The 26,599-nt window shown below is 34.1% G+C and overlaps 1 protein-coding gene across 3 annotated transcripts; it reads left to right on the plus strand.

Annotated features, from left to right (window-relative positions):
• Positions 1-7,151: 7,151 nt before the first annotated feature.
• Positions 7,152-16,562, plus strand: LOC126978572 (suppressor of Mek1). 3 transcript variants are annotated; one of them, XM_050827637.1, is made up of 4 exons: positions 7,152-7,176; positions 12,299-12,411; positions 13,876-13,999; positions 15,906-16,562. In XM_050827637.1, the coding sequence occupies exons 1-4, from the start codon at positions 7,174-7,176 to the stop codon at positions 16,509-16,511; spliced, it is 846 nt and encodes a 281-aa protein (XP_050683594.1). In that variant the 5' UTR covers positions 7,152-7,173; the 3' UTR covers positions 16,512-16,562. The 3 variants fall into 3 exon arrangements, with proteins under 3 accessions (XP_050683594.1, XP_050683669.1, XP_050683519.1); XM_050827712.1 differs by lacking the exon at positions 7,152-7,176 and adding an exon at positions 7,687-7,785; XM_050827562.1 differs by lacking the exon at positions 7,152-7,176 and adding an exon at positions 10,364-10,448.
• Positions 16,563-26,599: the final 10,037 nt, after the last annotated feature.

Consider the following 26,599-nt stretch of genomic DNA (forward strand, 5'->3'; position numbering starts at 1 on the left):
GTACATAAATCAATATTCACGATTGGAGCCTCCTTGTAAGCACTATAGCATCTGTGTTAGAAGACTTCGCTCTTCCACAGCTTATATAACATTATAACGAGCTGGTCGCTAAATATGATTCTGATATGAAAGCTCATGGTCGCTTAGAGGGCAATGGAGATGATTGGAGTTTCCCTACGAGATCGATTTAGAAATGAGGAGATCCGTAGGAGAACCAAAGTCACGAACATAGCCCAAATGATTGCGAAACTGAAGTGGCAGTGGGCAGAGCAGTTTGACGGACAGGTGGCTGATGGGGCAGTAAAACCCCAGAATTGCGACAACGTACCGGAAGACTCAGTGTTGGTAGGCCACAAGATGGACCAATGATCTGGTCAAAATCGACGGAATTAGGGCAACGCAGGACCGATCATCCTGGAGATCTTTGGTGGTGGCCTTTGTCCAGCAGTAGGCGTCTTTCGGCTGATATGATGATAACATTATCTTCAGATAATCATAAGCATATTCTAAATACTTAAAAGTGTGTACTAAGAAATAAGATGCATGTGTGCGTTGGCTGTGTGATAGTGATGAATAAGGATGTGTTATGTGTGTGTGAGTCAGTGTGTATTTGTAATCAAATAAACGAATCTTTTATATGCGTAAATTATTAATGGATTTGATTTCCCCACCGCTCTTAAAAAGTTAGTTAAGTCTTTGTTCTAATTTGTACAGAATTTAAGGGACTTTTATTCTATTATAAATTCAAGAGAAGAAAGCAATTCCTTATAACTTTTGTTATAACAATCGTGTGGATCTCGTCGTCGTTCCATATGTATCGGTGGTGTCATATTACGTTCTTCAAATTGTAACATATGGAACTGCGGTACGCAAATACATCACTCTGCTAAGTTCTTCATTGCACGCACAAAGGTCCTGGGTACAATGTTGGCTGTATTACTCCAGCTAACTCAACGTCGACTCCACACAAGTCTCAGAGGATTCCATAAGGATTCATTCCACATTTTAACGTAAGTTTACTAAGCATAATATTTGCTCGCTTGGTCCAACTTGAGAGATAGGGTAGTTTTTATTTTGATTTGGCACCCATAATTATTTTTACTCCCAATATATTTATTTTGTATGAACATATTTTCTATTAGAGAAATTATTGACGCACGATTTGACAGTTCTGCTGTGAAACACTTTCATTATAACAACAGGGACCATTTTACGAAATATTATTGACAAATTCATAAAAATCAGTATTTTCTGTCGGGTCAACTAATATTATGTAAATATGAATGTTTGTTTGTTCGTATTTAAATCCCAATGTGATACCTAATACTTTTGCAAAATATTGATCCTCTTGCAGGAAGGTTAGTTAATTAGTTACTCATAAAATTTGACATAATCAAAGTTATGCTCATTGTACCTACCATGAAAATGCGTCTTTGAAGCGTGGCATGACTTTAATAATCTAATTTAATTAATTTGCTTTACACAAAAAGAGAGTATGTGTACTTTTGTACGCACGCAATGCCTTATTCTTCTTTGGCGTCATCAACATCATAATCAACATCAGCCGAAAGACGTCTACTGACGACGGACGGCTTCCCCAAAAGATCTTCATTACGATCAGTCCTGCATGAAAAGGCATTAAAGGCATTTATTTTCTCAAAATTGATTCCTTTAGAAATCTTTTTGATGTCATTTCTTATACTACTAGATATTACTACCGCTTCGGAAACAAATGGCGCTCTGAGAGAGAAGAAACGGCGCAAGAAACTCTCCCAGCATTCTTTTTTTTTGCGCTCTTTTCAATAAAAATATACAATATTGTACAGTCATTTCTATCGCTATAAAATAATCACAATCTAGTCCCAGGCTGTCCAATCATTTAGATATTCAGCAGTGGAGTAATAGGATCTACGACACAGCCATTTTTTTATAAAACATTTAAATTTATTTATAGATAATGCCTGAACAGTGGCTGGGACTTTATTGTAGAAGTGTATACATTTACCCTTAAAGCTATTATGTATCTTATGAAGCCTACTAGAATTAGTTACAACAATCCCTTATTTCTAGTGTTATAATAGATGCGCTGCCCTCATCCAACGTAAGTTTTTTTTGTTATTATTTACCTTTGGCCTGATAAAACAAAATCTCTTAAAAAAATTGTCATTGCGCTATTTTACGTTTGTAGAAAAACCAATATAGTAATAAAGCAGGTATTGAATACAACCAATGAAAATATTATTATACCCAATATTATACCTCATAATTTAGTTAAATAACGTGTAATGTGTAAATTATTTTTATACAATCAGAGAGATTTTTTTATCTTAAGACTTTTATATATATTGAATTTTATTTAATTCTCGTCCATTGGTTGTGGTTCAGTAGACGTCATATGAGTTACAAGAGGCTCGATAGCTGAAGTTGAATACAAATAGTCTAATTGACCAGCTAACGTCAGGGTGTTGAATTTGCCTGACTATAACTATAACATTTTATAAATGGATTTCCTAAGCAACTTGTTCAACAATCCATACAAAAAGCAATCACATTTTAATTTTTAATTACTGTTACCAATATTTTCCCCGACTGTATTTGGTGTAAGTAGTTTGTTACGTAACCTTTTGTTGATTTTACGTTCTTATTTTATACATTTTTTATGATTTTATGACGATTTTTGGGACTTACATAATATTATGTCTTCGCAATACCAATGTCATAGCATATGTTTTTTAACTTTAAGCGGAGGCGGCGGGAAACTCTTGACACATTGACACTAATAGTACAGCAATCTGTCCACGTGGCATCTAATTGGTTTCGGTCTTTGATTCCCTAATTCACGACACACATTACTAAACGACGTCATCAACATAAACGAATCCATCCTTACGCTGGTCTACATCCATTCTCCATATTAAAATTCTTAGGATTTTTTTGTTGGATGTATTGGCGTTCCGCAGAAACCACCCGTGGGTTATGCAACTTGATCCAGTGGTTCGTACCAGCTTAAAGCCCTGTTGGGCTATCGTCCATTTTAAGGATTGTTATATTTCAATTTCATAGCCTCAGTTTGACTGGGCTTATAACGCACTTACCCTATTTCATTGGATTGTTGAGCATCTTCAATCAAGTCTTCTAACTCCAACTGGCTCAAGCAAACCCAGGTACTTAGCAGTTTTCAGATTGCTGCGCGAATTTGTGAGCACGCGATGCTGATATGAAAATAATTGCTATACAATTTTTTTTGGTCTTGATGCATGAGATTTTTTGGTACCAATTTTGGTCATTGTCCTTTTGGAAACTAAATGGGAAGTTTTTTTATTTTATAGTAATAAGGGACGAGATGAGCCGGACGTTCAGCTAATAACTGATAGGCCCTGCACATTACAATGCAGTGCCGCTCAGTATTCTTGAAAAAGTCGAAAATTCTGATCGGCACTACAACTGCGCTCGTCACCTTGAGACATAAGATATCAAGTCTCATTTTCTCAGTAAATTAACTAGCTACGGCGCCCTTCAGACTGAAACACAGTAATCCATAAACATTACTGCTTCACGGCAGAAATAGGACCCGTTGTGGTACCCATAATCTATCTGGCATCCTGTGCAAAGGAGCCTCCCACTGGTTAGATTATTTTCTGTGTCGGACTGTTTAAATTTTTCCGCTGATTGTTGTCGGTTTTGTTAAACAAGGCTTATTTTTCGGCCTATATGACTTTACTGTTAAAAGCACTTTGAAGTACTGTGTAACACTTACAAAACCAAAAAACGCAAAACAGAGAGTCACAGATGATCATGATATTGGTCTCAACAGGCCTCGCGGTATTTTGATACATTAAACCAGGGTTAAACCGGGTTCGGGTGACATATACGCGGTACATACTAAGTTAATGATATTTATGGCATAAATTAATTATAATAAAAATAAAGTATGGGGGTGTAATGCATTCCGAGAGTGCCGGCAGAAGTGAAAACTTGAACGTGGATTTTTGAATATTTGGAGTATGATTTATATGATTACCTAAGCTATTGTATTTCGATTACAAAGTAGTGAAACAAGCTTGAAAATAGAATTTTAGCAGGCATCAAATGTTGACTATATTGCTGACAACACCTGTGACAATAATGTCAATACCGTAATAAAATTTTCCGAATATCAAGCCTTGTAAATAAACGCGGGAAACGTTATAAGTATGAATAAACCAATCGTAAGTAAAATGTCTATTTGTAAACATTCTGGATATTTTTTGTTTATTCTAAGGTATAAGTTTAAGCCAATTTTACTTCTAAGGCCGTAAAACTTTAGTTATCATCCTACTTGCGTTATTTTTTAATAAAGTGGCTCATAGAACAAAAGTTTTAAACAAAAAGTAAGAGCTACTATACTGATAAGTCTTTCATAACTTTGTTTATAACAAATCGATCGAAACATAAAATAAAACCTTTAAATCAAAGTGAGGCAGGCTTTCTAATTGTTATTCAATCGCTGTGGATGAGGAAGAAATTATCACAGGAACCAGAAAGGAAACCGGCTAGAACAACACTATTGTAAAGCTTGAGATACAAACAGCTCAAAAATTATATAAAATAATTCTATGTTCTGCTTCAAAATTGTTATTCACTCGCAGTGAAGGAGGAAGAAAATATCACAGGAACAATAGATATTAAAATAATTAAACTAATTTAAGATATTTTTTAGATTTAAGATATTCATTAGTTGTTGTTGTAGCAGAAAGTGCAAGTGCAGAAAACCAAAATTTGGAACCTTATTATAAAAAATGCATTTTTTGTTTGTAGAGTCAACCTGGTTTTAACTCCATTAACTTATCGACAGCCTCTGTTATTCGAGAGTACGAAAACTTTAGAGCTGGAGCTTCTGGAGTATCTTCAAAACGAACCACTGATTCATATCTACTTGGTATTTACTATTCTTCAAATTTTCATATGTATTTTATCAAAAATTTAATTTCACGGCTGACAAAAATGTGTACTTTACATTACTTTATTTAATGTATTATATTATTTATTCATGTTTCGAAGACTCTCACTGTGCCACCATCCTAATAAAGGTAGTGCCATAATTATGGGATATTACATAACGTCTTATTTCACGCCGGCTATTTCTGATTATCAATAGTTATCTTTTATCTTTGTTCTTGTCAACTCGATACACTTCGAAGCGCTCTATTTAATTTTAATTGTAGTTATATTATGAAACTACATTAGTGTGCGGCACTTATTTAACCTATTTCGAAAGAGTAAGAGGTTAACAAGTCATATGTTTTCCTTATTCTTAACTACAGATGACATCCGCAGCACTAGGTTTCCAGAGATACGTTGCTGGTGTTGAAGTTAGAAGTATGCTCTAAGCTTCAGGTCCGTTAAGTCGTATCGGTTCAGGATTGAAGGAACTCCTCAAATTACATAGGTATATGGCGTTTTCGAAATTTGAACACCAAATTCCGCATTTGCACGTGGAAAATATCATTTAGGATAATGAAACTGATTAAGAAGAACGTGAAATATGGCCACCGGCACTCTTGAAGTATAACTATTTATCACGGGCCTGATTTGAAAGCTCATGGTCACTCAGAGGGCAATGGATAGGGCTATGCTCGGAGTTTCGCTGCGAGATTGAATCAAAAATGAGGAGATCCTCAGGAGAACCAAAGTCACCGATATAGCCCAAATCATTGCGAAATTAAAGTGGCCGTGGACAGAATACATAGTTTGACGGATAGATGGCTGTTGGGGCAGTAAAGTCCTAAAATGGCGACCACGTACCGGAATACTCACTATCCAATCCAGTAACCATGGTCATAAAAAGTGTAAAATAAAAACTTTATGCAAAAATAAATACTGAGTTCAATAATATTAAATAAAATCTCTAATCCATTAATTTTATACAAGTGGCAATTACTAGCAATGAACCTGCGACAAAATAATTTTGTAATAACAAAATTATTTTGTCGCCTATCCTAATGGATTAAATTACAATATAACAAGTCTGAGTGTTTTATAGTATTTATTGCTAATTTTTTTTCTTTTGAATAATTGAGTATTTTGGTTGCATCTTTGCATAGACTATTCAAAGAATTTTATAAAATAAGATAATACGAGTGACAATGAGTTTCGCAACACTTTGACATTCATATTTTATCAAAATATTTTGACCTACAAGTTCATTGTGCTCAGTGGATTCTAATCGTATACCAAAGCAATAAAAGAGCCCTTAACTTTAGCTAACTTATTAAATGGCACATACAGTTTATTCTTTCTTTTTGAATTGAATGAATTCAATAACATTTTTTTTAACGTACATTATTTTCATACATAGTATGTATTGTGAGGGAATTAGTGATAAGCCGTTAGAGGGTTAAGCTTTTCAAGAATGCTGCGCGGCGCGGCACCTTCTTTGATTGCGTTTGACGTTTTGTTTTTTAACTTTTTTGTCTGCGTCACTTTACATATTATTTTGTAAATGAAATGAATTGTAAAACTATGAACATGTGAATGTTAATTGAAAAGAGTGGCAATGAGTTTCTTGCAACTTCTCATGAAAGCTCAACCCTTTCCGAAGTGGCGGTGAATATAAAAAAAAACTTTTAAAATTCATAAGTGTAACGAACGAGCAGGACGTTAACTTGATGGTATTTGATACGCCCTGTCCATTACAATTGAGTGCCGCTCAGGATTCTTGAAAAACACAAAAATTCTGAGCGGCAATACAATTGCGCTCGTCACCTCGAGACATAAGATGTTAAGTCTCATTTACCAATAATTTCACTAGCTACGGCGCCCTTCAGACCGAAACACAATAATGCTAACACATTACTGCTTCACGGCTGAAATAGGCGCCGTTGTGGTACCCATAATCTAGCCGGCATTCTGTGCAAAGGAGCCTCCCACAAGTAAACACGAATTATGTGATTTTGATTTGATTTGATTCAGGGCGTATGACTTTTCATCAGGCAAACGTCATGCTCTCGTCTCGTCAACTTTTCTCTTAAAATAATTGTAAGACCTTGGACCTCTCGCGAATCAAAGAAAGTAAATTATCAATTTGCGTACTGTCCGCGTCGCCCACCATTGCGGTCTATAAATCAACAAGCACTTTCTATTGTTATTCAAACTGTACCAACAATCCGACATCGTAACAGTGGCAATACAAAAATGGTATTACTTCAATCATTAATTTGTGTGTTAATCATTAATGGAATTAATAATTGAGTTTCATTGAGTGTTGTTAGTCATATTTATTACCTTTCCGTCAAGTTTAGTTTCTGGTGTTCATACAGTATATTCTATTCTTATTAGAAATTCGCTTTTACATAGTTCTTGTTATTGTGAAGTTTATTCTGTGATTATTCTTATAAGTAAAAGTAGCAATAACTCTATCTATGTGCTGTGCTGGGCCCGTATTGTACTGCCACTACAACTATATTAGTATATACTGTGTGTTGTTGGGTTTGAAGACTATTTATTTATTTATTAATAAATTGTGTCATAAGCGAATTAGTGACTAAATAATCATAAAAATACTAAAATATAAAAGTAAGGCATAGTAGTACGGACAGTAGAACGGCAGACAAATTTTTAATTAGTTTTATTAAAAGTACAGTAATTATATTTCCAATTTATAATACATTAATAGGTTTATTGATTTTTGTCTCTTTTATGGACAGTTGAGAAGAAAGTGACAGCGTTACATTTGAATGTCCTACGCATTGAGACGTCCTCTGAGTCTCAAGGTGATAAAAGCAATAAGCGTTGGTAGCACAATAGGTACTATTTTTTTTATTTTTTTTTATTAGTTGTACCAACAATAACTCAACTTAACATTAACAATTGATTTGTACTTACATATTATTAGTTCTAGGTTGGTTATTCTAATTAGGTACATTCAACATTTTAAAATAGACAGTAAAAGTAACCTAAATCTTGATTCTAAAAACAAAAGTGATAAATTAGAAATTACCAAAAATAAAAATACGAATTAATAAGTAGTTAACAATCTTACAACAACTATGATCTACCGTGGTCGTGATTTCTAAAACATTTTTTCTATATGACCTAAACCGATATCGTTAAATGTTGTCGATATTCTATTAAAATGACCATATTCTTTCACATTCGTTCTAGAATAACTATTTGAAAATATTTTATTAAGCTTACTTAATACCATGCAGCCTTTGATTTGATTTTCGCCGGCCCTGTACCAATATGTTTTCAATTATCAATTCATATGTGACGACCCCTATAGCCCAGTGGATAGTGACCCTGCCTATTAAGCTAGTGGTCCCGGGTTCGGATCCCGGTAGGTGCAATCATTTATACTATGATGAATATGAATGTTTGTTTCTGAGTCATGGATGTTTAGTTGTATTTATGTATGTTGAAGTAAGTATATTGTATTAAATATATTATCGTTGTTTTGCACCCATAGGTATATACAGGCTATGTCTAGGTGGGGCAAGATAATTTGTGTAAGAGTGTGTCAATATACTAGTTGACCCGGCAAACGTTGTTTTGCCATATAAAGTATAATTCACGCGATAGTTTTATAAGTAATAAAATATTGCCTATATATATATTGTACATCATTTTGTTCTATTGTCAATAGTTTTTGCAGCGCACGCAAAAATAGGTTTTCGATTTTACACCTTGTGTTACAAAATAGCAATTTTATTACGGATCCCTAATTTTGAAAAAAAACATAGCCTATAGCCTTCCTCGATAAATGGACTACCCAACACTGAAAGAATCATTCAAATCGGACCAGTAGTACCAGAGATTAGCGCGTTCAAACAAACAAACAAACAAACAAACACTGCAGCTTTATAATATTAGTATAGATTATACTAGTTGACCCGACAGACGTTGGTCTATATATAATAAATAAAATAATGTTTTTTATTAATTTGTCAATAATATATCATAACATCAAGAATTATTACGTAAAATATGCTCCCTGTTGTTGTAATGAAATTGTTTCACAGCAGAACTGTTAAACCGTGCGTCAATAAATTCTCTCATAGAAAATATGTCCATACAAAACACAGAAATTAATTTTTATATATATATATATATATAGATGTACGGTTCATTCAACGCTCAATAAGGTCGGCATCTCTCGTGTAATTCCTCTGGTTTAAAAAAGAGATTATAGGTCATCTTGATCACATACCAACGGGTTATCTGTATGTTCGCCCGTTTGTCCCCCTGTCATATAAAAAGCAACGCGGACGCTACAACTCGCAATATTTTTTGATTTAGATCATTTATAGTCGCCATTTTTTTATGTAAATAAGGGATGAGACGAGCAGGACGGTGAGTGGATGGTAATTGATACGCCCTGCCCATTACATTGCAGTACCGCTCAGGATTATTGAAAAACCCAACAATCTGAGCGGCACTATAATTGCGCTCGTCACCTTGAGACATAAGATGTAAAATCTCATTTGCCCAGTAATTTCACTAGGTACGGCGCCCTTCAGACCGAAACACAATAATGCTTACACATTACTGCTTCACGGTAGAAATAGGTGCCGTTGTGGTACCCCAAGGAGCCTTCCACTGGTATGATCCAAATGATGTCAGTTTTCTTGTGCGTAAATTCCAATAAGATTTATCTTTATTCAATTCGACACGTGTTTCGTGACACGAGACTTGTGTCAGAATTTAGCGAGTGTACATTAATTCCTGAGGATAATTGGGAATTGCAGCAAAATAACGTAAAACCTTCCGAGATCGGCAAGTGCATGTGGTACTTGCCGAACTCGATTTTTCAGACACAAAAATAGACAGTGCCGTACGGCACACTACGCCCTGACCAAGCTCTGACCCTCATTTTGTTTATAAGATAGTTTATTTTGCATGGTCTTATAGCTTGTTTCAATAGCTTTCTTATACATTAACTCAAATCATTCTAATTATAAACACGCATTGACAGGACGCTGCTCGCGCGCCAATATTGCGAAGATCCTGAGAACGGTATATGCCTCAGCATACCGCGGGCACTTGCGGATTTCGTAAGGTTAAATAAATTTTGAAATAGTTACTGTTACTGTTACTTAGCAAAAGTTAGGTCATCTGATCGATCCAGCAAATACAATGAAGTAAGGCAAATATTACTGTGCTCTTCTGAATGTAACAACAATGGGCGAAACAGTAGTTGCCTCAGATTAGATAGTAAAAACAATCTGAATTGGCTTAGTCACTGAAACTAAAATACGCAACTGAAACTTGACGGATTATAAATAAAGCCAACAAATAGAATTTACCGTTTGTGTGTCTCTTGCAGTTGAAAGATCTTTGCACGTTTTTTAAAATTTGTTTAACAATTGATAATGTATTGAAATCCATTATTTTCGTAAAGTTGAAGATACAGAGACGGTTTAACTAAATCAATGTTCGCCATAAATGTAGATCTTCGATGCTCTACTGCAGTAAGTAAGAAACTGTCATAAAATTTACGAGGATGTTAGACAATATTACATGTCTTCTTAACTCCAATGTTCGCTTGTCATAACTAACTAACATGCAATTTCTAGAATTTGTTGTTTTAAACATCATAATGTTATTGTTGCTTTGCTAAGCTTTATTCACTGACAATCTACGTCTTTTATTACACGCTTTTTACTAGCTTCATGTGTAAGTATGTTTGTTTGTAACCGACTCATTTGGGCTCGAATTTGACCCACTTTAAACGGCCAGATTTCGGTTAAACTTCGTAGATTTATCGAGGACCGATGACAATACATTAATTTGATAAAGTTATTCCATTTTTAAATTTGCAAAATAAGATTTTGTTTATTTATATAATTTTCATCTATCATTTATAAGGCAGGAATTGATGTTAATTTTAAATTTCGACCATTGTATTTCACCATGTAACCACCAATAATATTAGGAAACTTTCGAATACCAAAGATAATTTTTATTGAATAATGCAAATAATACGTTTTAAAAAACTAAAAAACATGCTTTTATAAATAATCAAAAGTAAAAATTTGAAAATATTTTCTATTTTTTTGTTCGGTTTTCTATAAAAAGCGTGTTTTTTATTTTTTTTAACTGCTATTTATAGCACTTTTATTCAAGTTATGTATGTTAACCGGATCCTTATTTGATTTTGTTACTAAGTCACTAAACTATTAAATGGTTTTTATTGTATAAGTTTTCACTTAAAAAAAATGTGGAACCTTCATTAATTATGTAAATTATCTTTAATTACAGTATGCTATTTAATTATTCTCTGCCGATAAACTTTGAACTAGATTTTCTTTGTGCGCTGTTTAGCTATAGACTTTTGTATTTGCCTTTGATACTTCCCATTTAATTTTATGTATAAAATATATTTTACATGGATTTATTTTAACAAATGGTGAATGCCTTCTACGTAGACCTAACAATTACTTTTTTTATCAGATAAAGAACGCAACGAGCAAGTAGTTCTACCAAAGAAAAGCCCCGAATTCTTAACGGCATTGCAATTCCACTCGTCACTTTGAGACATAAGATGTTAATTCTAATAAGCCCAGTAATTTCACTAGCAACGGTATCCTTTAAACTGAAACCCCAATAGTGCTTGCATAGGGCTAACCTACTGTATACCCATTGACATCGATATGTGGTGCAAAAAAGTCTCCCACTGCCAGATCAGTTCAAGAAATACTTGTGATTAGAACTTTTCCTTGTGCTCTATTATACTAACAACTAGGTACGTGACATCATCGGGCGTCGGACAGTAAACAGTGCCAATGATTGGTTATATTCGTAGTGTCTGCCTGGATCTGACGTCACGTCATCGTGACGTTTCGAATTCCAAAAGGTGTCTTATGAATACGTGAATGTTGAACTAGTGCGTTTTGTCACTATCTTCATAACTGTGCATATTAGAGATAAAATACACAGAATACGGGTCTAAGATAGCTTCTTTATTTTTGCCACCCTAAAGATGCTTACGTTACCATTTCTTATGAGAAAGCTAGTTTGCAAGTTCATAAGTTGAACTACATCTTGAGTTTTGTCTGATTTGAAACGAAAATGAATTATGATGTTCCTCTACAGTGCGGTTTTCAGGGAACTTTCTTCCACGAAAATCCAAACTATCAAATTAGCTTCCTTGTGCTATGTTTCTAGGACGATGCGATACAAACACTTTTCTAAAAGTCCGGCAATGCACCTGTAGAGTAAATGAACTGGTAGACTGTTCAATTGTTTTTAGTGTTTTGTTTACGAGGACACATAAGCTAGATACGTGGTCACTGTCTTATCTTATTAGTTTTTGTTGCAGAAAATCCTCATGATCCTGTTGGTAGTTTCTGGACCCAAACTAATTCGGAGCGGGTCACTACAAGCCGCCGGGAATAAGCCGAACATTGTCGAACAACAAGCCAAGTTCTTTCAGTAAGCTTATTAATAAAAGCCAAGGCTTGGAACTGATTTTATATTCGACGGTTTGAATTAATCATGTCTTTCGGAGCGTTAAAGGAGAGTCGAAACGGGACGAGCGTTCCTACTAAATGGTAGACCATACACTAATCTCGTTGCTGAGGGGTCCACCTTGACACTTTCAAGTGTTTCTGGTTCTATTGGTTTTTATTAAAAAGGAGGAAACAGACGTACAGGTCACCTGGTGTTAGGAGATCAACTCCGCCCACATTCTCTTGTAACACCAGCGGAATCACAGCAGCGTTGCCGGCCTTTAAGGAAGTGCGCGTATTTTTTTCCACGTTGCCTCTGTTTTATTTATATCAAGAAAAAGCTCTAAGTTTCCTTGCATATTGGGATATCTGGTGACAATTTCTTACTGGAATTGAGACTTTCGTTCTAATTAAGCCTGACTTTAACTGCTAACACTTATATGGATGAATTTATTTGTATTAACAATATTTGATTAATTTTATGTCAGGCTGACGAATAGTACAATATTATCGGAACCATTATTTCAGAGTAGTTGTACCTGATAGTAAGGCTTAATAAAACTGGTTGTTGTAGTTCCGTTTCGTCTATCCGTCTCTGAGCAGGCTTTATAGAATAAACCTCAATAGTTAGCCAAATGAAATTTTGACACACTTTGTATTACCACAAAGTAGGGACGGATACTTATGTATTAAGTATTACTTATACCCTTATACTTAAAATATGCATATCATATTTGTCAACGCGTGCGTCAGCTAGTTTAATATTCAATATACTAAGACGCTAATGCCATCTGTGGCTGACTGTTTAAGACTTGCTTGTAAAAATCGGTTACAGTAATAGATTACTTTTCTATCTTGATGTGCCCTTGTTAGGGATGTTTTGTCGCGCTTGGTTTTTTTATACTCTATAGTTACGCTAGTCTATTGTGAATCTATTCTAAGGCTCTTCACACACGGCAGCTATGATATAAAGATGTACATTATAGCACGATACATCTCATTACATCTTTTTATAGAAATCAACCTTATTATACCTTTCGAAAGGCATCAACAGAAGACCACACACGACACCTATAATATAGGTACGTTTTCACATCTTCATATCTTAATATATAGAGGGATACGAAAATATATATCTTTGAAAATCTTAATAGAAAGTCGGCTCGTATACCAATGAAATGAAGGGAAAGATTCATTACCTGTTGTTTGTGTGATATTTTAAGATAATTTAAAGCTATACATCCCGGAATGTACATTACATTAATATATATTTCAGCTGCCGTGTGTGAACCCTTTAATACCTACCGCTATAACAATAAATAATAATGAAAATCTATTCATAACCCTATTCCAAACTGGGCAACATGATAATGCTAACTTTCACTTGATTTGTTTGTAATTATTGGATACGAAAATCTTATTAATCTTTATTAAAATATGATTATAGGGATTTTTTCTCAGTACAGTTGAGCCCATACAAGATAGAGTTCGGCCACGTGTGCGAAGACCCAAACTCTTGGGAACAACGCTACGAGAAGAAAGATTATAAAAACCACCGAGATATGGGAAAAGTAACAACCATTTATATATTAGCTATCTACCGCTTTGTGTCTAACTATATATTTTCTTTTTCTGTCGCTCTTCGCTTTGCAAAGATACAGGCATCTGCCAACGCACGAAGATTTCGATCAAGGTCACCGATTGGGAAGTGAAAACCACTTCACTGAACGACACGAAAGAGCAAGACCTGCTTCTGGGCTCTTTACTGCAAAAGTACGCTTTGCTTTCTTTTTTTCTAACCCTTTATTATGACACTTAACTGTTATTTTAGTAATCCAAATTTGTTGAGTGAAAACTCCACTAATATTAGCGGAATTTACACTCAAGGTACCTCAAAAAAATTGAATAATTGTGGATTTCCGCAATGTAACTCCTAATTCAATAAATTTTGTTATTTAAGATGTTGTTTAGATATTTTAAATATAGCATAAGTATACTTTATTAAGCATCAAAAAAGTTTTATCAATTTGAAAAAGATGCTATTTTAAAGTGATTTTCTTCATTATTAGGATTATATATATAATTTTTTATTCGTACCAAAATGATAGAACGTAGCAGGGTTTGAAGCTGCGTCACCAGAAATAATAAATGCTTGCTAGCTTCAATGATCTTACGCATGTGTGCGGTTCTTGGCGGCCGTTCGCATAGAGAAATCATGTGTGCGCGCAGTAGCTTCGTATGGCTTTATACCGAGTCTATTCCTTTCTCACGCGATGCAATGTGAGGAGTAGCTTCGTACTGCTCTTTACTGAGACTATTCCTTTCTCACACGATGTGAGGAGTTGCTTCATACTGCTCTTTACCGAGTCTGTTCCTTTCTCACACGATGTGAGGAGTTGCTTCATACTGCTCTTTACCGAGTCTGTTCCTTTCTCACACGACGTGAGGAGTAGCTTCGTACTGCTCTTTACCGAGTCGATTCCTTTCTAACACGACGTGAGGAGTAGCTTTGTACCGCTCTTTACCGAGTCTATTCCTTCCTCACGCGATGTGAGGAGTAGCTTCGTACGGCTTTTTACCAAGTCTGTTCCTTTATCACACGATGTGAGGAGTAGCTTCATATTGCTCTTTACCGTTTCTATTCCTTTCTCACACGATGTGAGGAGTAGCTTCGTACTGCTCTTTACCGAGTCTATTCCTCTCTCACACGATGTGAGGTGAAATAGCAAGTATATTAGCTACGCCCACAAGATCGTGCCGCCGACTAGCGCATCCTAAATAAAACCTGTTGGGCTAAGGGTTATCTCTGCAGGCATGGGCTTAAATCCCACATCGTCCATACACTTTGGTACATAAAAATTTGTATCTTTAATCTACACGATTTCTAGTATTGTGGGGCTACTAGAAAATAATATCGCTATTTACTAATGCTTTCCTCTTTCTTTTACTGCTAATGCATTTGAATATATATATATAACTGTAAAAATTATATTTTTTTATGATCTATGAAATTATTTTTTTTTTAGTATCGACAATAATAACAAATAATTTATTTGAAACGTTTATAAAACCTTATTCTTAGATTTAAATGTCGCAACCGGCATGAGTTATTTTTTTAAATAATTATAAATACTGTCCTAAACTAAAAATCATTATTAATTAAATCCCATAAATTGTAATTTTATGTTAATACATGAAATATGAAATGATTTTCTGGATCAGTTCTTAAGTAGCCATTTTGGCCGAAAATAGCTTAGCTCATTCCACAATTTTGTTTTAGTAAACACGTGAGTCCATAGGATTTCTTTTTTTCATTTATGTTCTTTTGTTTTTAATTAGAATTAGCAATAATAAAAATATTACCAAATCCTAACAAAAGTTTCTGAATTAAAACATTTTGTTATTAGTTTGATAGTAAGTGATAATAGGTTTTGGAAAAACTGTTTTTAAGATTTGTTAACAAAATTAATGTTTAAGGTGCGATGGGGAGATAAGAAAGGCGGCTACGGTGAACATTACTGGGACTTAAACCATGCTGGACATACCGATAATCATGACAATGATTATGATAATCAGAATGACAATCCAACGGACGATGAATCAGACTCATATGTCGAGCCAAGTGAACAGAATGAAAATTATGAAACTGATACTGAAAAACCTGCATATGAAAACGAACGCTCTAAGAGAGCATACGAGAAAGAAAAGCGCAACTCCAAAGATAAAATAAGAAATGAAAAATCACAACCCCAAACATACAAAGAGGATGAAGATAACAGATCTGAAGACAGTGGGCCTAGAAAACAAAATATTAAATTGAGATCCGGAGAAGAAGAAACGCCAGATAGGAAAACCGATGAACAAAGAGAAAAGAATCACATAATTTTAGTCGTTAAGCATAAAGACAGGCCACAGCCTGTTAATAAAAAGCAATTCGTACCTTATGTAAATGGAGCTGGTATTAGACATCCACCATCAAACAATAAAAGAGATGTAAACCACCGTCTTTTCATAGAGCCTTCAACTGGTCACGTTATAGATAGAGCCACGGGTAAAGCTTACGTTTTACAGCCTTTAATGTAGTTAGGTAACGCGATATTTAGAATTAAGATAGGGAGAGAATTTATTTATTTTTTTACCATATATTAAGTTATTATACTATAGTTTGATATAATTGTAAAACTTGTTTTATTTTATTTATTTATAACACTGTAGGTAGTTACACATTTCATTCATGGGATGTAATATGATGTGATAAACTGTTACTCATTATTTTCTTTCTTGTTTAAAAGGGTAAACAATTATAATATGGATATCCTGGTGGTAAGTAATAACAACCGCCCATCCCGTCACCCGTTCACATAAGCTCATTGACTATTGTCATGAATTTCAACCAATAAATAAACGCTAGTAATGCCTGCTTGTCAGCTAAATTGAATAAGTAAGACCTTTGTTTGGCGATATATATTATACAGTCATGGACAAATTTAGAAGTGTGTTTATAACAAAATATTACAAATTAGCGACAGTAAAGTTTATAAATTTGGTTTGTATTATTTGTTTATTCAAATTACAATGGTCGAGAAAATTATTGATCAATTGACAACTACCAAATTACGGTAAAAAGAAAAACTAGCAGGAAACAAAGGTTTTAGTCATTGAAAGTTTAGGAAAGGTCTAAACGCCGGCTATAATAAATTACTTAGTGCATTGCCTCCTCCAGCTCTTTGAACTATTTCCAATCTTCTTGGCCAACTCTAAATCTCAGTTCTCTCAAACTAGCAGGGCACGATTTCTTTTCTTAATTTGTATACCAAGATGGTCAAAGACATGCTTTATGGGTTTGAGTTCGGCGAGCATGCTGGCCACCTCAAAACATTGATATCCATGATGATATATGGCCGCAAATAAAACAAAACAGTCTCCTTTTGAAAGGGCTGTACTGTGCTACAATTTCTTCTAAAATATCAGATAAATATTATCGTACCGTCGTTAAAATCGTAACGTTCCTTTTCTCACTTCACTTTAATCCTTATATCATCTGGCTTTTGACAAAATCTGGTCTCATTTCTGGAGAACCTAACTTCAAGCTTCGTCGTTCCAGTTTTAACGATTGTGAGCAAAATCAACTCGAGCTACTCGACGGCATGTTTTTTTTAGGAAGAAAGACTTGGCGTCTTCTTTTTTTTAAAAAGAAAAGGCGTCTAATGCGACAAGTGTGACTTTATTCCGGTTGATTAAAGTCTTCTTCCCACTGTTTTAGTGCTTAATGTAACCCTGTCCTTTTAGTCTACTAAATTGTCCGGCCTGTCTATACCTCTTGACAACTCGTGATAACCAATGGGAGGCTCCCTTGCACAGGAGTCCGGCTAGATTATAGGTAGGTACCACAACGGCGCCTATTTCTGCCGTGAATCAATAATATGTAAGCCTTATTGTGTTTCGGTCTGAAGAGTGCCGCAGCTAGTTAAATTACTGAGCAAATCAGACTAAACATATTATGTCTGAAGGTGACGGGCGCAATTGTAGTGCCGCTCAGAATTTATAGAATTTTTCAAGAATCTTTGCATTGTAATGGGCAGGGCGTATCAATTACCATCAGCTAAACGTCCTGCTAAAAAAAACCTCGGTGTATCGTAATGTTTGGGCGTTGTTGCCCAGTTGGGCCCAGTTTTAATAAAAATTAACAAGCCCAGCAACTAGAGCAGTATTTAGATATGGCAACCTCAGTTTATTTGCCGTAATGATTCACACTTATTACGAGAAACATCCCTTTAAAATAAAAATATTTTTTTAACAAAAAAAGAACCGACTTCAAAAACAAAAGATTTAATATGCACTAAAAAATATAAAAATAATTGCGTTTAAAAATACGTAATGTATTAAATATAAACGAAATATAACGTAAATACCTGTATAAAAATACAATCTAATTAATTAATCTAATTCTGGTTACGATTATTGTTATTTTTGGAATCGGTGTCCTTCTGCCGCGACCCACTCTCGCCTCACGACACAAGTACATCTCACCTATAACTGTATGTAGTTACAAGCCTATCATGGATGAAACCGACTTACAATTTGTCTAAATATGTGTACATATATAAAAAATTTCAATGCAGCAATGAACGTAAGCGCTTTGCAATTTGATTAGAGACAGTTAGAAATTCTGCCACAGATCCTACCCTTACTGCAAGTCGTTAATGAGATCATCGTTGATCATCATATTCGACTACGTTAATTACTTAAACATAACTATGTTATGGTTGATGACTTATATATCCTAATAACATAAAAAATATTCGGCCGAGTATCGTTAATTTGCTCCTAAGAATTGAAGAGTTCCGTTACTTTGTCATGGATTTCGTAATCAGAACTTAACCAAACTACCTCTGAAGTATTCTTTCAAATAAAAAAAGAATCATCGAAATGGGTTGGCGCGATATATATTATTCGTAAATTTATCATCCACATACGTTTAGCAAGTTTAAGGCTTCTATGGTTTTCTCATCGATGCTATTGTCAGATCTATACTACAATGGGACCACATGGGAAGCACCAGCTTTCAAATAAAAAAAGAATCATCAAAATCGGTTCACATCGTCGAAAGTTTTGAGTTAACAAACATACATACGGTTAGGTAATTTGCAATTATTTCACATCTGGGCGATTTTATTATTGCTGTGATAACCTTATTTATTATTGGTGTGCCTAACCTAACCTAACTTAAACATTGGACTCCAACGAAAAAAAATACGTTCACAGATATTAGAGCGGTGAAGTGAGAATCCCATTTTTGGCCTTAGTTTATAGTAATTACTGGTGCTAACTATTTACTAGTACTGAACAGTAAGTAATATAAAGTAGTAATCATAAGTACGGAATCTTTATATTTTTTACTATCCTGGTTGAGATACAAAGACCAAAGTAATCAACTGTATTGTCATCCGTCACTGATATATATCACGTTTTCAAGTAAGTTGGATCGAGGATTCCATTACATTCATAGATACAGGCAAAGCGAATATCTTTAGTATTAAAAATAAGATTGTGTGGTTTTATGAAACCACGGTAAAAGTTAAACTTTTTCTCACATTATAGACATTTAACTTAAATTTTTTGGAATAATATTCCATTAAGGGTATAAAAATCGCTTTATCAATCTTAATTTTATACTTGGAAAATTGCAATCATGATGGGAAATAATAAAAACAAACAAAATAGCGTGGAGCACTGGCACATATGAGTAATAGTCTATACAATACACGGTCAGCTGCTGCGAACTATAGGCGCCGCCCGACTGTCACGCAACATGCAACACACAGACGAAAAAGTTTGAGACGATGTAATAAAAGTTTCACTTTAAAATCTTGATGAGCATCGCATAATAACTGTTGTAAGGGGCACAACGGCTATGTACCAGCAAGTCAACACCAACTATAACTTCTAAGACCCCTTTCTATACAATAGGGGTCAACGAAACTGTTCTCACGATAAACAGGTTTTGTTGGCATAAATACAATAGTGTTATCAGCTATCAGATGGACTGTCAGACAGAGACAAGCCATGCGGGTGCTGTGTTTTAATTTTCTTATAACGGACTCACTTTAAACATTTTACTAAAATAGAAATCCTAACGGCCTTACAAATAAACTTGGTATAAGTTATACCTGAGAATAAACCAAAAATAATGCAGAAAACACTGTCATCGTTGACTATATCGCTCACAACTGCACTGTCGATTAAATGATAATTGTGAAAAATTGTAACGGCCTTACAAATAAACTTGGCATAAAGTTACACCTGTGAATAAACCATAAATAATGCAAAATGTTGACTTTATCGCTGACAGCACCGTAAATACAATTATAATTATGAAGTTTTCCGAATTTCAGGCAGCCGTGTAAATAACCATGGTTTTAAGTCCGAATAAACCAATCATAAACGTTTAACAGACATGATTTTCAGAATGTTTTTTTTTAAATTACTCCAAAATTTAATACCTGATCAAATACATGTGCTGAGTTCTTTTAAAGAACATAAAAACCTGCGTCGATCGTTGCAAGTTTGGTCGAAATCGATAAATTTATTCAAAAGATATCACAAACAAAAAATAAAAAAAACTTCTCTAAATATTTCTAAGATTCTGTATCGAATCAAATTGTATATATTCTCAATATTTCCAAGAAACGTTAAAAACTATATCACTTTTCGCCAACACGTGAAAACATATTATGCTATGTGCATTAAAACTTTTAGAATTGATTCATTGATACGTTTTATAAAATTGAATTATGTGAATCTCGGTTTAAAATATATAATATACAATTGATGAATATGCTAAAACGTCGTAACAAATAACATATCTAAGTTTTGGTGGCCTCGCTAAAATTTTACGAGAAGCCGCAGAAGATTGCTCAAATGGATACATTTAAATTCAAGAGAAAAATAAAAAAAAAATCACGAATGTATTACTAAATTGTAATCTCATGTCAGCACAAGAAGCAGTTCATCACGTATTATCTCTTTATCTATGCACAAAAAGTGAAAAACGCATTTAGAGTCTGGAGTCTGAACTTTGCCAGTATTTATTTATACAGTATACTTAAATATAATCACAACCCGTTGGCTCGAATTATACAGAATAATCCGTGTTTTCTTTTCGGAGTGTAATTGCATTTCGAATGCATTTGTTATTATTATATGAAGATATTTTGCATTGAAGGAATCCTAAATTTAAATAATACAACAGGTAAAAGGACCGAGGACCTTACAAAATTAATAATGTAAGGAACATGAAGTATCCACAGTTCATGCATCGTTTGATCGGCTATAGTCTAACCTTAGTTTATAAGAACTTAATCAATTGATCTCCATCTAAAATCAAGTGAGTCCCAATGTCATCCAATGGACTACACGCTAGGAGTAAAAACTTAAGGCGAGATTATTAATATAGTGATTAATAAGAAGCGAAATACAATTATATTTTTTATTTCATCGTAAAGGAATTACAATATTGATAATAATTATATTTGTGTTTAAATTACTCTAGTAAATGTTTCTCTAACTAATCTACCAAAGTCATTTACATAGCCCAAATGATTGTGAAATTTAAGTGGCATTAGGCAGCGCAGGGCACATAAGTCACGGACATAATATGGTCGTTAGGACAGTAAAGTCCTCGAATGACAACCACGTACCGGAAGACGCAGTGTTCGTAGGCCCTCCACAAGATGGACCGACGATGTATATCAAATAACAACGAAAAATGAAAAATTCAAGTTTGTTTAATTATTATGACTACTTTAGATGCAGTTTTGATATTAAAACAAGTGTGTGTGTACTTGTGTATGCACGCTAGAAGTTATACTTCTTTGGCCTAACAAAGCATAATTATTTATTCCTCGTGCTATTCTACGTTTTTAGAAACAACAATATTGTAAAAATCTTGTAACGACGGCTTTGACAATTAATTATTAAATAACGAATACGGGCTTGAACCCTTTGCCTATCCTAATAATGGATGAAGAAACAAAAAAAAAATAACGAAAGAGGCAAACGTCAGAAAATTATAGTAACCAACTTCACCCTGTTACTTTTGTGTTACTGTGATGCGCGCTCTTAAAATTTCACTCTCATCATTTTTTCATAACGAGTATAACTTTCTTTTTTTTATTTCTTTTTTTTTATGGAATAGCAGAACAAACGAGCGTACGGGTCACCTGGTGTTAAGTGATCACCGCCGCCCACATTCTCTTGCAACACCAGAGGAATCACAAGAGCATTTAAGGAAGGTGTACGCGCTTTTTTGAAGGTACCCATGTCGTATCGTCCCGGAAACACCGCACAAGGAAGCTCATTCCACAGCTTTGTAGTACGTGGAAGAAAGCTCCTTGAAAACCGCACTGTGGAGGACCGCCACACATCCAGATGGTGGGGATGATATCCTAACTTGTGGCGTGTCGTGCGAAGGTGGAATTCGGCGGCAGGAATCAGGTTAAACTTAAACAAAGAAACAAAACTTAAAAATTAACATGCTTTAAAAGTTAGCCCAGAGAAGATAAATTATGAGGATGTTTATAGTAAGTTACAGTCCACTAGTTTTATAAGGTTTTAACATTAACATTACTGTTGTGTATTTTTAATATTACTACAGTTAAACCTTTACCCTCGACAGATTTAAAAGCTTTGACACGCGCTTGAGAAAAAAGTCTCCCCTAATCTTTGTTATTTTACATTGGAACACCTCTATTGATCTTTTAAATTATTATTATCATAAGTAAGTCTTACTTCGAAGTTAAGATTGGTGTCGAATCCCATTTAAGGCTATGATGAATGAATGAAGTGGACAAGAAATGTATTGAATTCTATATTTTTTAAAATATCAAAATATTATAAAATGTTTAATTTACCATTAAATAAATTTACCATTAACTAAAAGTCTAATTCGCGTAAATATATACTTAATATGTTTTATCTGGCTTACAAAAGCCACTAACGATTTTGATGAAATTTACAAACGAGGATTTTTGGATGCAAAAAAAATGATTAAAACAGGTCTCATCCCAAAATCATCTCTCTCTTCACATTAAATCTTAATCTCGTTCTTTTTTTTTTGGTTAATCTTGACTGCAGCATTTACCCTTTACATACACCAAGCAGATCCCAGTACAAACCGATCTCAAGAATAAAAGAAAGTTTTTTATTCAATAACACTTATGAATGTCAAAGTTATTCATTTTATCATTTACAATTCGGAAAAGTTGGGATATAATTAGAAAAAGTGGCAAGAATGTCAATGCCTTTCTTTTAAACCAATATTAACAGCTTTATCATTTGACAAATATTGTAAATATATGCAATCAATGTAAAGTGATGTAAAAAAAATCCCATAGAGGATGTAAGCTGGATACAATCGCCTACGTATTCAAAACTTAAGAACCACCTCGTTTTTTTATGGAAAAGGTGGACAAACGAGCGTACGGGTCACCTGGTGTTAAGTGATCACCGCCGCACACAATCTCTTGCAACACCAGAGGAATTACAGGAGCGTTGCCGGCCTTTAAGGAAGGTGTACGAGCTTTTTTTGAAGGTATCCATGTCGTATCGTCCCGGAAATAAAACAAGGAAGTTCATTCCACAGCTTTGTAGTACGAGGAAGAAAGCTCCTTGAAAACCGCACTGTGAAGGATCACTACACATCCAGATGGTGGGGATGATATCTTAACTTGTGGCGTGTCGTTAAAGGTGGAATTTTGCAGCAGGAATCAGGTGAAACAGCTCTTAGGAACACTCCTTGATAAATGCGGTAGAAGACACATAATGAAGAGACGTCTCTACGCATCGCCATGCGATCTAGCCGTTCACAGAACACTGGGTCTCCGACGATTCGAACTGCTCTGCGATGCAAGCGGTCAGACGGATCAAGCTGATACTGGGGTGCGCCAGACCAGAGATGACAGCAGCGCTAGAATGTGGGCCGGCCATTTGATATATTATATAGGATCTATTTGTCCTCGTCCCTGGTTTAAATGTTCGAATACTCCCTTGGTTGTTGTGAGTACAAGTTTAAAGCAATCCTCGAACAACTTTTTTTTTATTTTTATATAAGAGGGGGCAAACGGGCAAGAGTAATTAGAGGTTCGGTATCTCTTTAAGAAAACAAATTACCCAAGCTTCCATGAAAAACTTTCCTCAAATTGTATCCAAATATTTTATTAGGAACTTAGTTTGATGATATAAACTCTATACGATTCAAGAATAAATGCAAGTCAGAAATGCAATTCATGCAATATGATCACAAGTAAAGGAAAATGGCCTTAAATCGTAATTTCTTGACGCAATACAAATATAATAGCGTTAAACCAAAACCTTAGGCCTACAAAGACATCAAACAAGTAGAAATTGCCTCTAAAAATTATAAATTAAATAAATGAAGATTCCCACAATGTCCGTTAAAGAAATCCCTAGAACGTAACCGATTCACGTAAGACGATTCACCCCTGTCCACCCTACTAACACCAAACCCGTATGACCAGTTGGATGGGAACCATGTCCACTACTTTCTTAATAAATTAATCTTTATTTACATGACAATGGTACGGAACTGCAACAATACCTTACACTTGTCATAAGGAAGTAGGGTTGTATTATCATAAAACTCGTAACTGACACACGGGCATCGCGATCGTCGAGTATGTGCTTACTCTTAGTAAAACTTAATAAATATAGTTAATTACTGTTTTGTATTTGCTTCATTTTTAAACTATTAACAATAATATTATTTTGACTGTTTTTGAGATTAATATTTAAAAATAATACTTTAATATAGAATTAAAAAAATAATGTAATAGAAATGTGAATTAACTTATTTTGTTTTAGAATTTACACTAAGTATTAGAAATGTAGTAAGTACTATTTTAGTATTAATATACTCTTAAATATATTATATATTATTGAGTTTGTGTATTGTGAAATTTTTAACGTATAAATCAATACTATGAAGTAAGAATTTTTGTTGTAACGAATCTCAATGCCATTTATAACCACATCTATAACAGACTGCTTAACCTTCGTGTGTATAAGGGTTCGCAATGTCGAGGACAATATGCAAATAAAAGGGTCATTCTGTGTCCTTTCCCACATAAAGTGGTCAAACTACTTTTTACTTTGGACGAACCCCTTGTCAAAAGGACAGTGTCTTCAACCATTGTCCATAAACCCGTTCGACCTGTTCTATCCTGAGAAAGTTCGGTTTTACCCTCGTTATAGAAATAACGACTATCATTTGTATGTGTCTTAGGAATAATAAAAAAAATTATACCTATCTTAAGAAATGATGTTATGAAACATAATTATGACTTTTTAAAAGAATAGAATAAGATAGAATAGGAGTTCTTGCAGTACCTAACTACCTAAAGGCTTTTATGGCATAAAAGTGCAATGTAACTGAAAAATGGCAGGAAACATATTATAATAGAATCCGCGAAGTATAAGAAATCGCGTCAATATCGACTGATCTCAAAACACCAATAACTTAAAGATGTAATAGTCCAAACAATAGGTACACCCTTATAAAATAAACATGAACACGCGTCTGATAAAAAGAAGCAGCATCTCCCCTATGTTTGTTACAAAATTTACATTTCAACACTCATTGCAGTTGATTTCCATTGTCATTATGAGAAGCTATATCACTAATACACTGAGCACCTGCATTTATATTAAAGAAAACTAAAATATGATTTGATTTGATTGAAGGATTTCTATATATTTTCCACGAGTTCTTTAAAACTTTCCGCTAGTCCTGAACCACGTGCTCATTAATTTTGAAATATTGGAACACTCACAATTACTCGAATTATGGTAAAAATATCGCTTATATTTATTATCGTCTTCAAAATCACGATAAAAATTATACCCTTTATAAAACTTTCAATGATTATCACTTCCGCATACATAGGCTGTAAAAATCTTATATTATGTCAATTATTTTCATTGAATTGTAATTACGATAAATAACAAAAAAACATAGATTGTATCATTTCTCGTGTTAAATGGCTTTTCTATTCATGTTGAAACACCAGTTTCATTTACTTAATGGATTCTTTGTACTTGCCATATTGTATCAATCCATAGTTATGTTTAGGTTAACTGTTTCATAACTTGTTTAGCTCTTTGAGCAGTTTTCAGTGGGCTTGCTGGTGTACAATTTACAAGTGCAACATCTTTCTAAACATATATGTAGTATAGTGCTTCAAGACAGTGGAATATGTGCCATTTATAACTAACTACTTAGAGAACTATAATATCTACATGATATCATAATCAATACAATATTTTTTATATCTTAAAAGGAAATCAAGAGATGATTTTAAGGCAGTTAATACAATAGTGCCGGTTGCAATATATTCTTGAATAATGTATTGTTTGTAAGTAGTAGTAAAATTATAATTATAATTTTACAGTAATTATTTATGAATACGGGCAACAAATATAAACTTGTTTAGCCTGTAATAAGATAATTGTTGTATATACTTAGCAGGATCTCAATGTAAAAATATAATATATGCATCTGTTGGGTAACTTAAAACTATTGTCACAAAAACATTAAGGAAATATTTTAATACACGGTTACCAAAAAGGGTAAAAACTTGGATGAATTTTTTGAT

This window comes from Leptidea sinapis, chromosome 1, assembly GCF_905404315.1.
Source record: "Leptidea sinapis chromosome 1, ilLepSina1.1, whole genome shotgun sequence".
NCBI lineage: Eukaryota > Metazoa > Arthropoda > Insecta > Lepidoptera > Pieridae > Leptidea > Leptidea sinapis.

Excerpts from the sequence above, each read along its gene's own strand:
- LOC126978572 (XM_050827562.1), top strand. The coding sequence starts at position 10,410 with ATGTTCGCCATAAATGTAGATCTTCGATGCTCTACTGCA. Across the intron at positions 10,449-12,298 it reads ATCTTCGATGCTCTACTGCA|AAAATCCTCATGATCCTGTT; the intron begins GTAAGTAAGAAA and ends TTTTTGTTGCAG. Across the intron at positions 14,000-15,905 it reads ACCACCGAGATATGGGAAAA|GTGCGATGGGGAGATAAGAA; the intron begins GTAACAACCATT and ends TTAATGTTTAAG.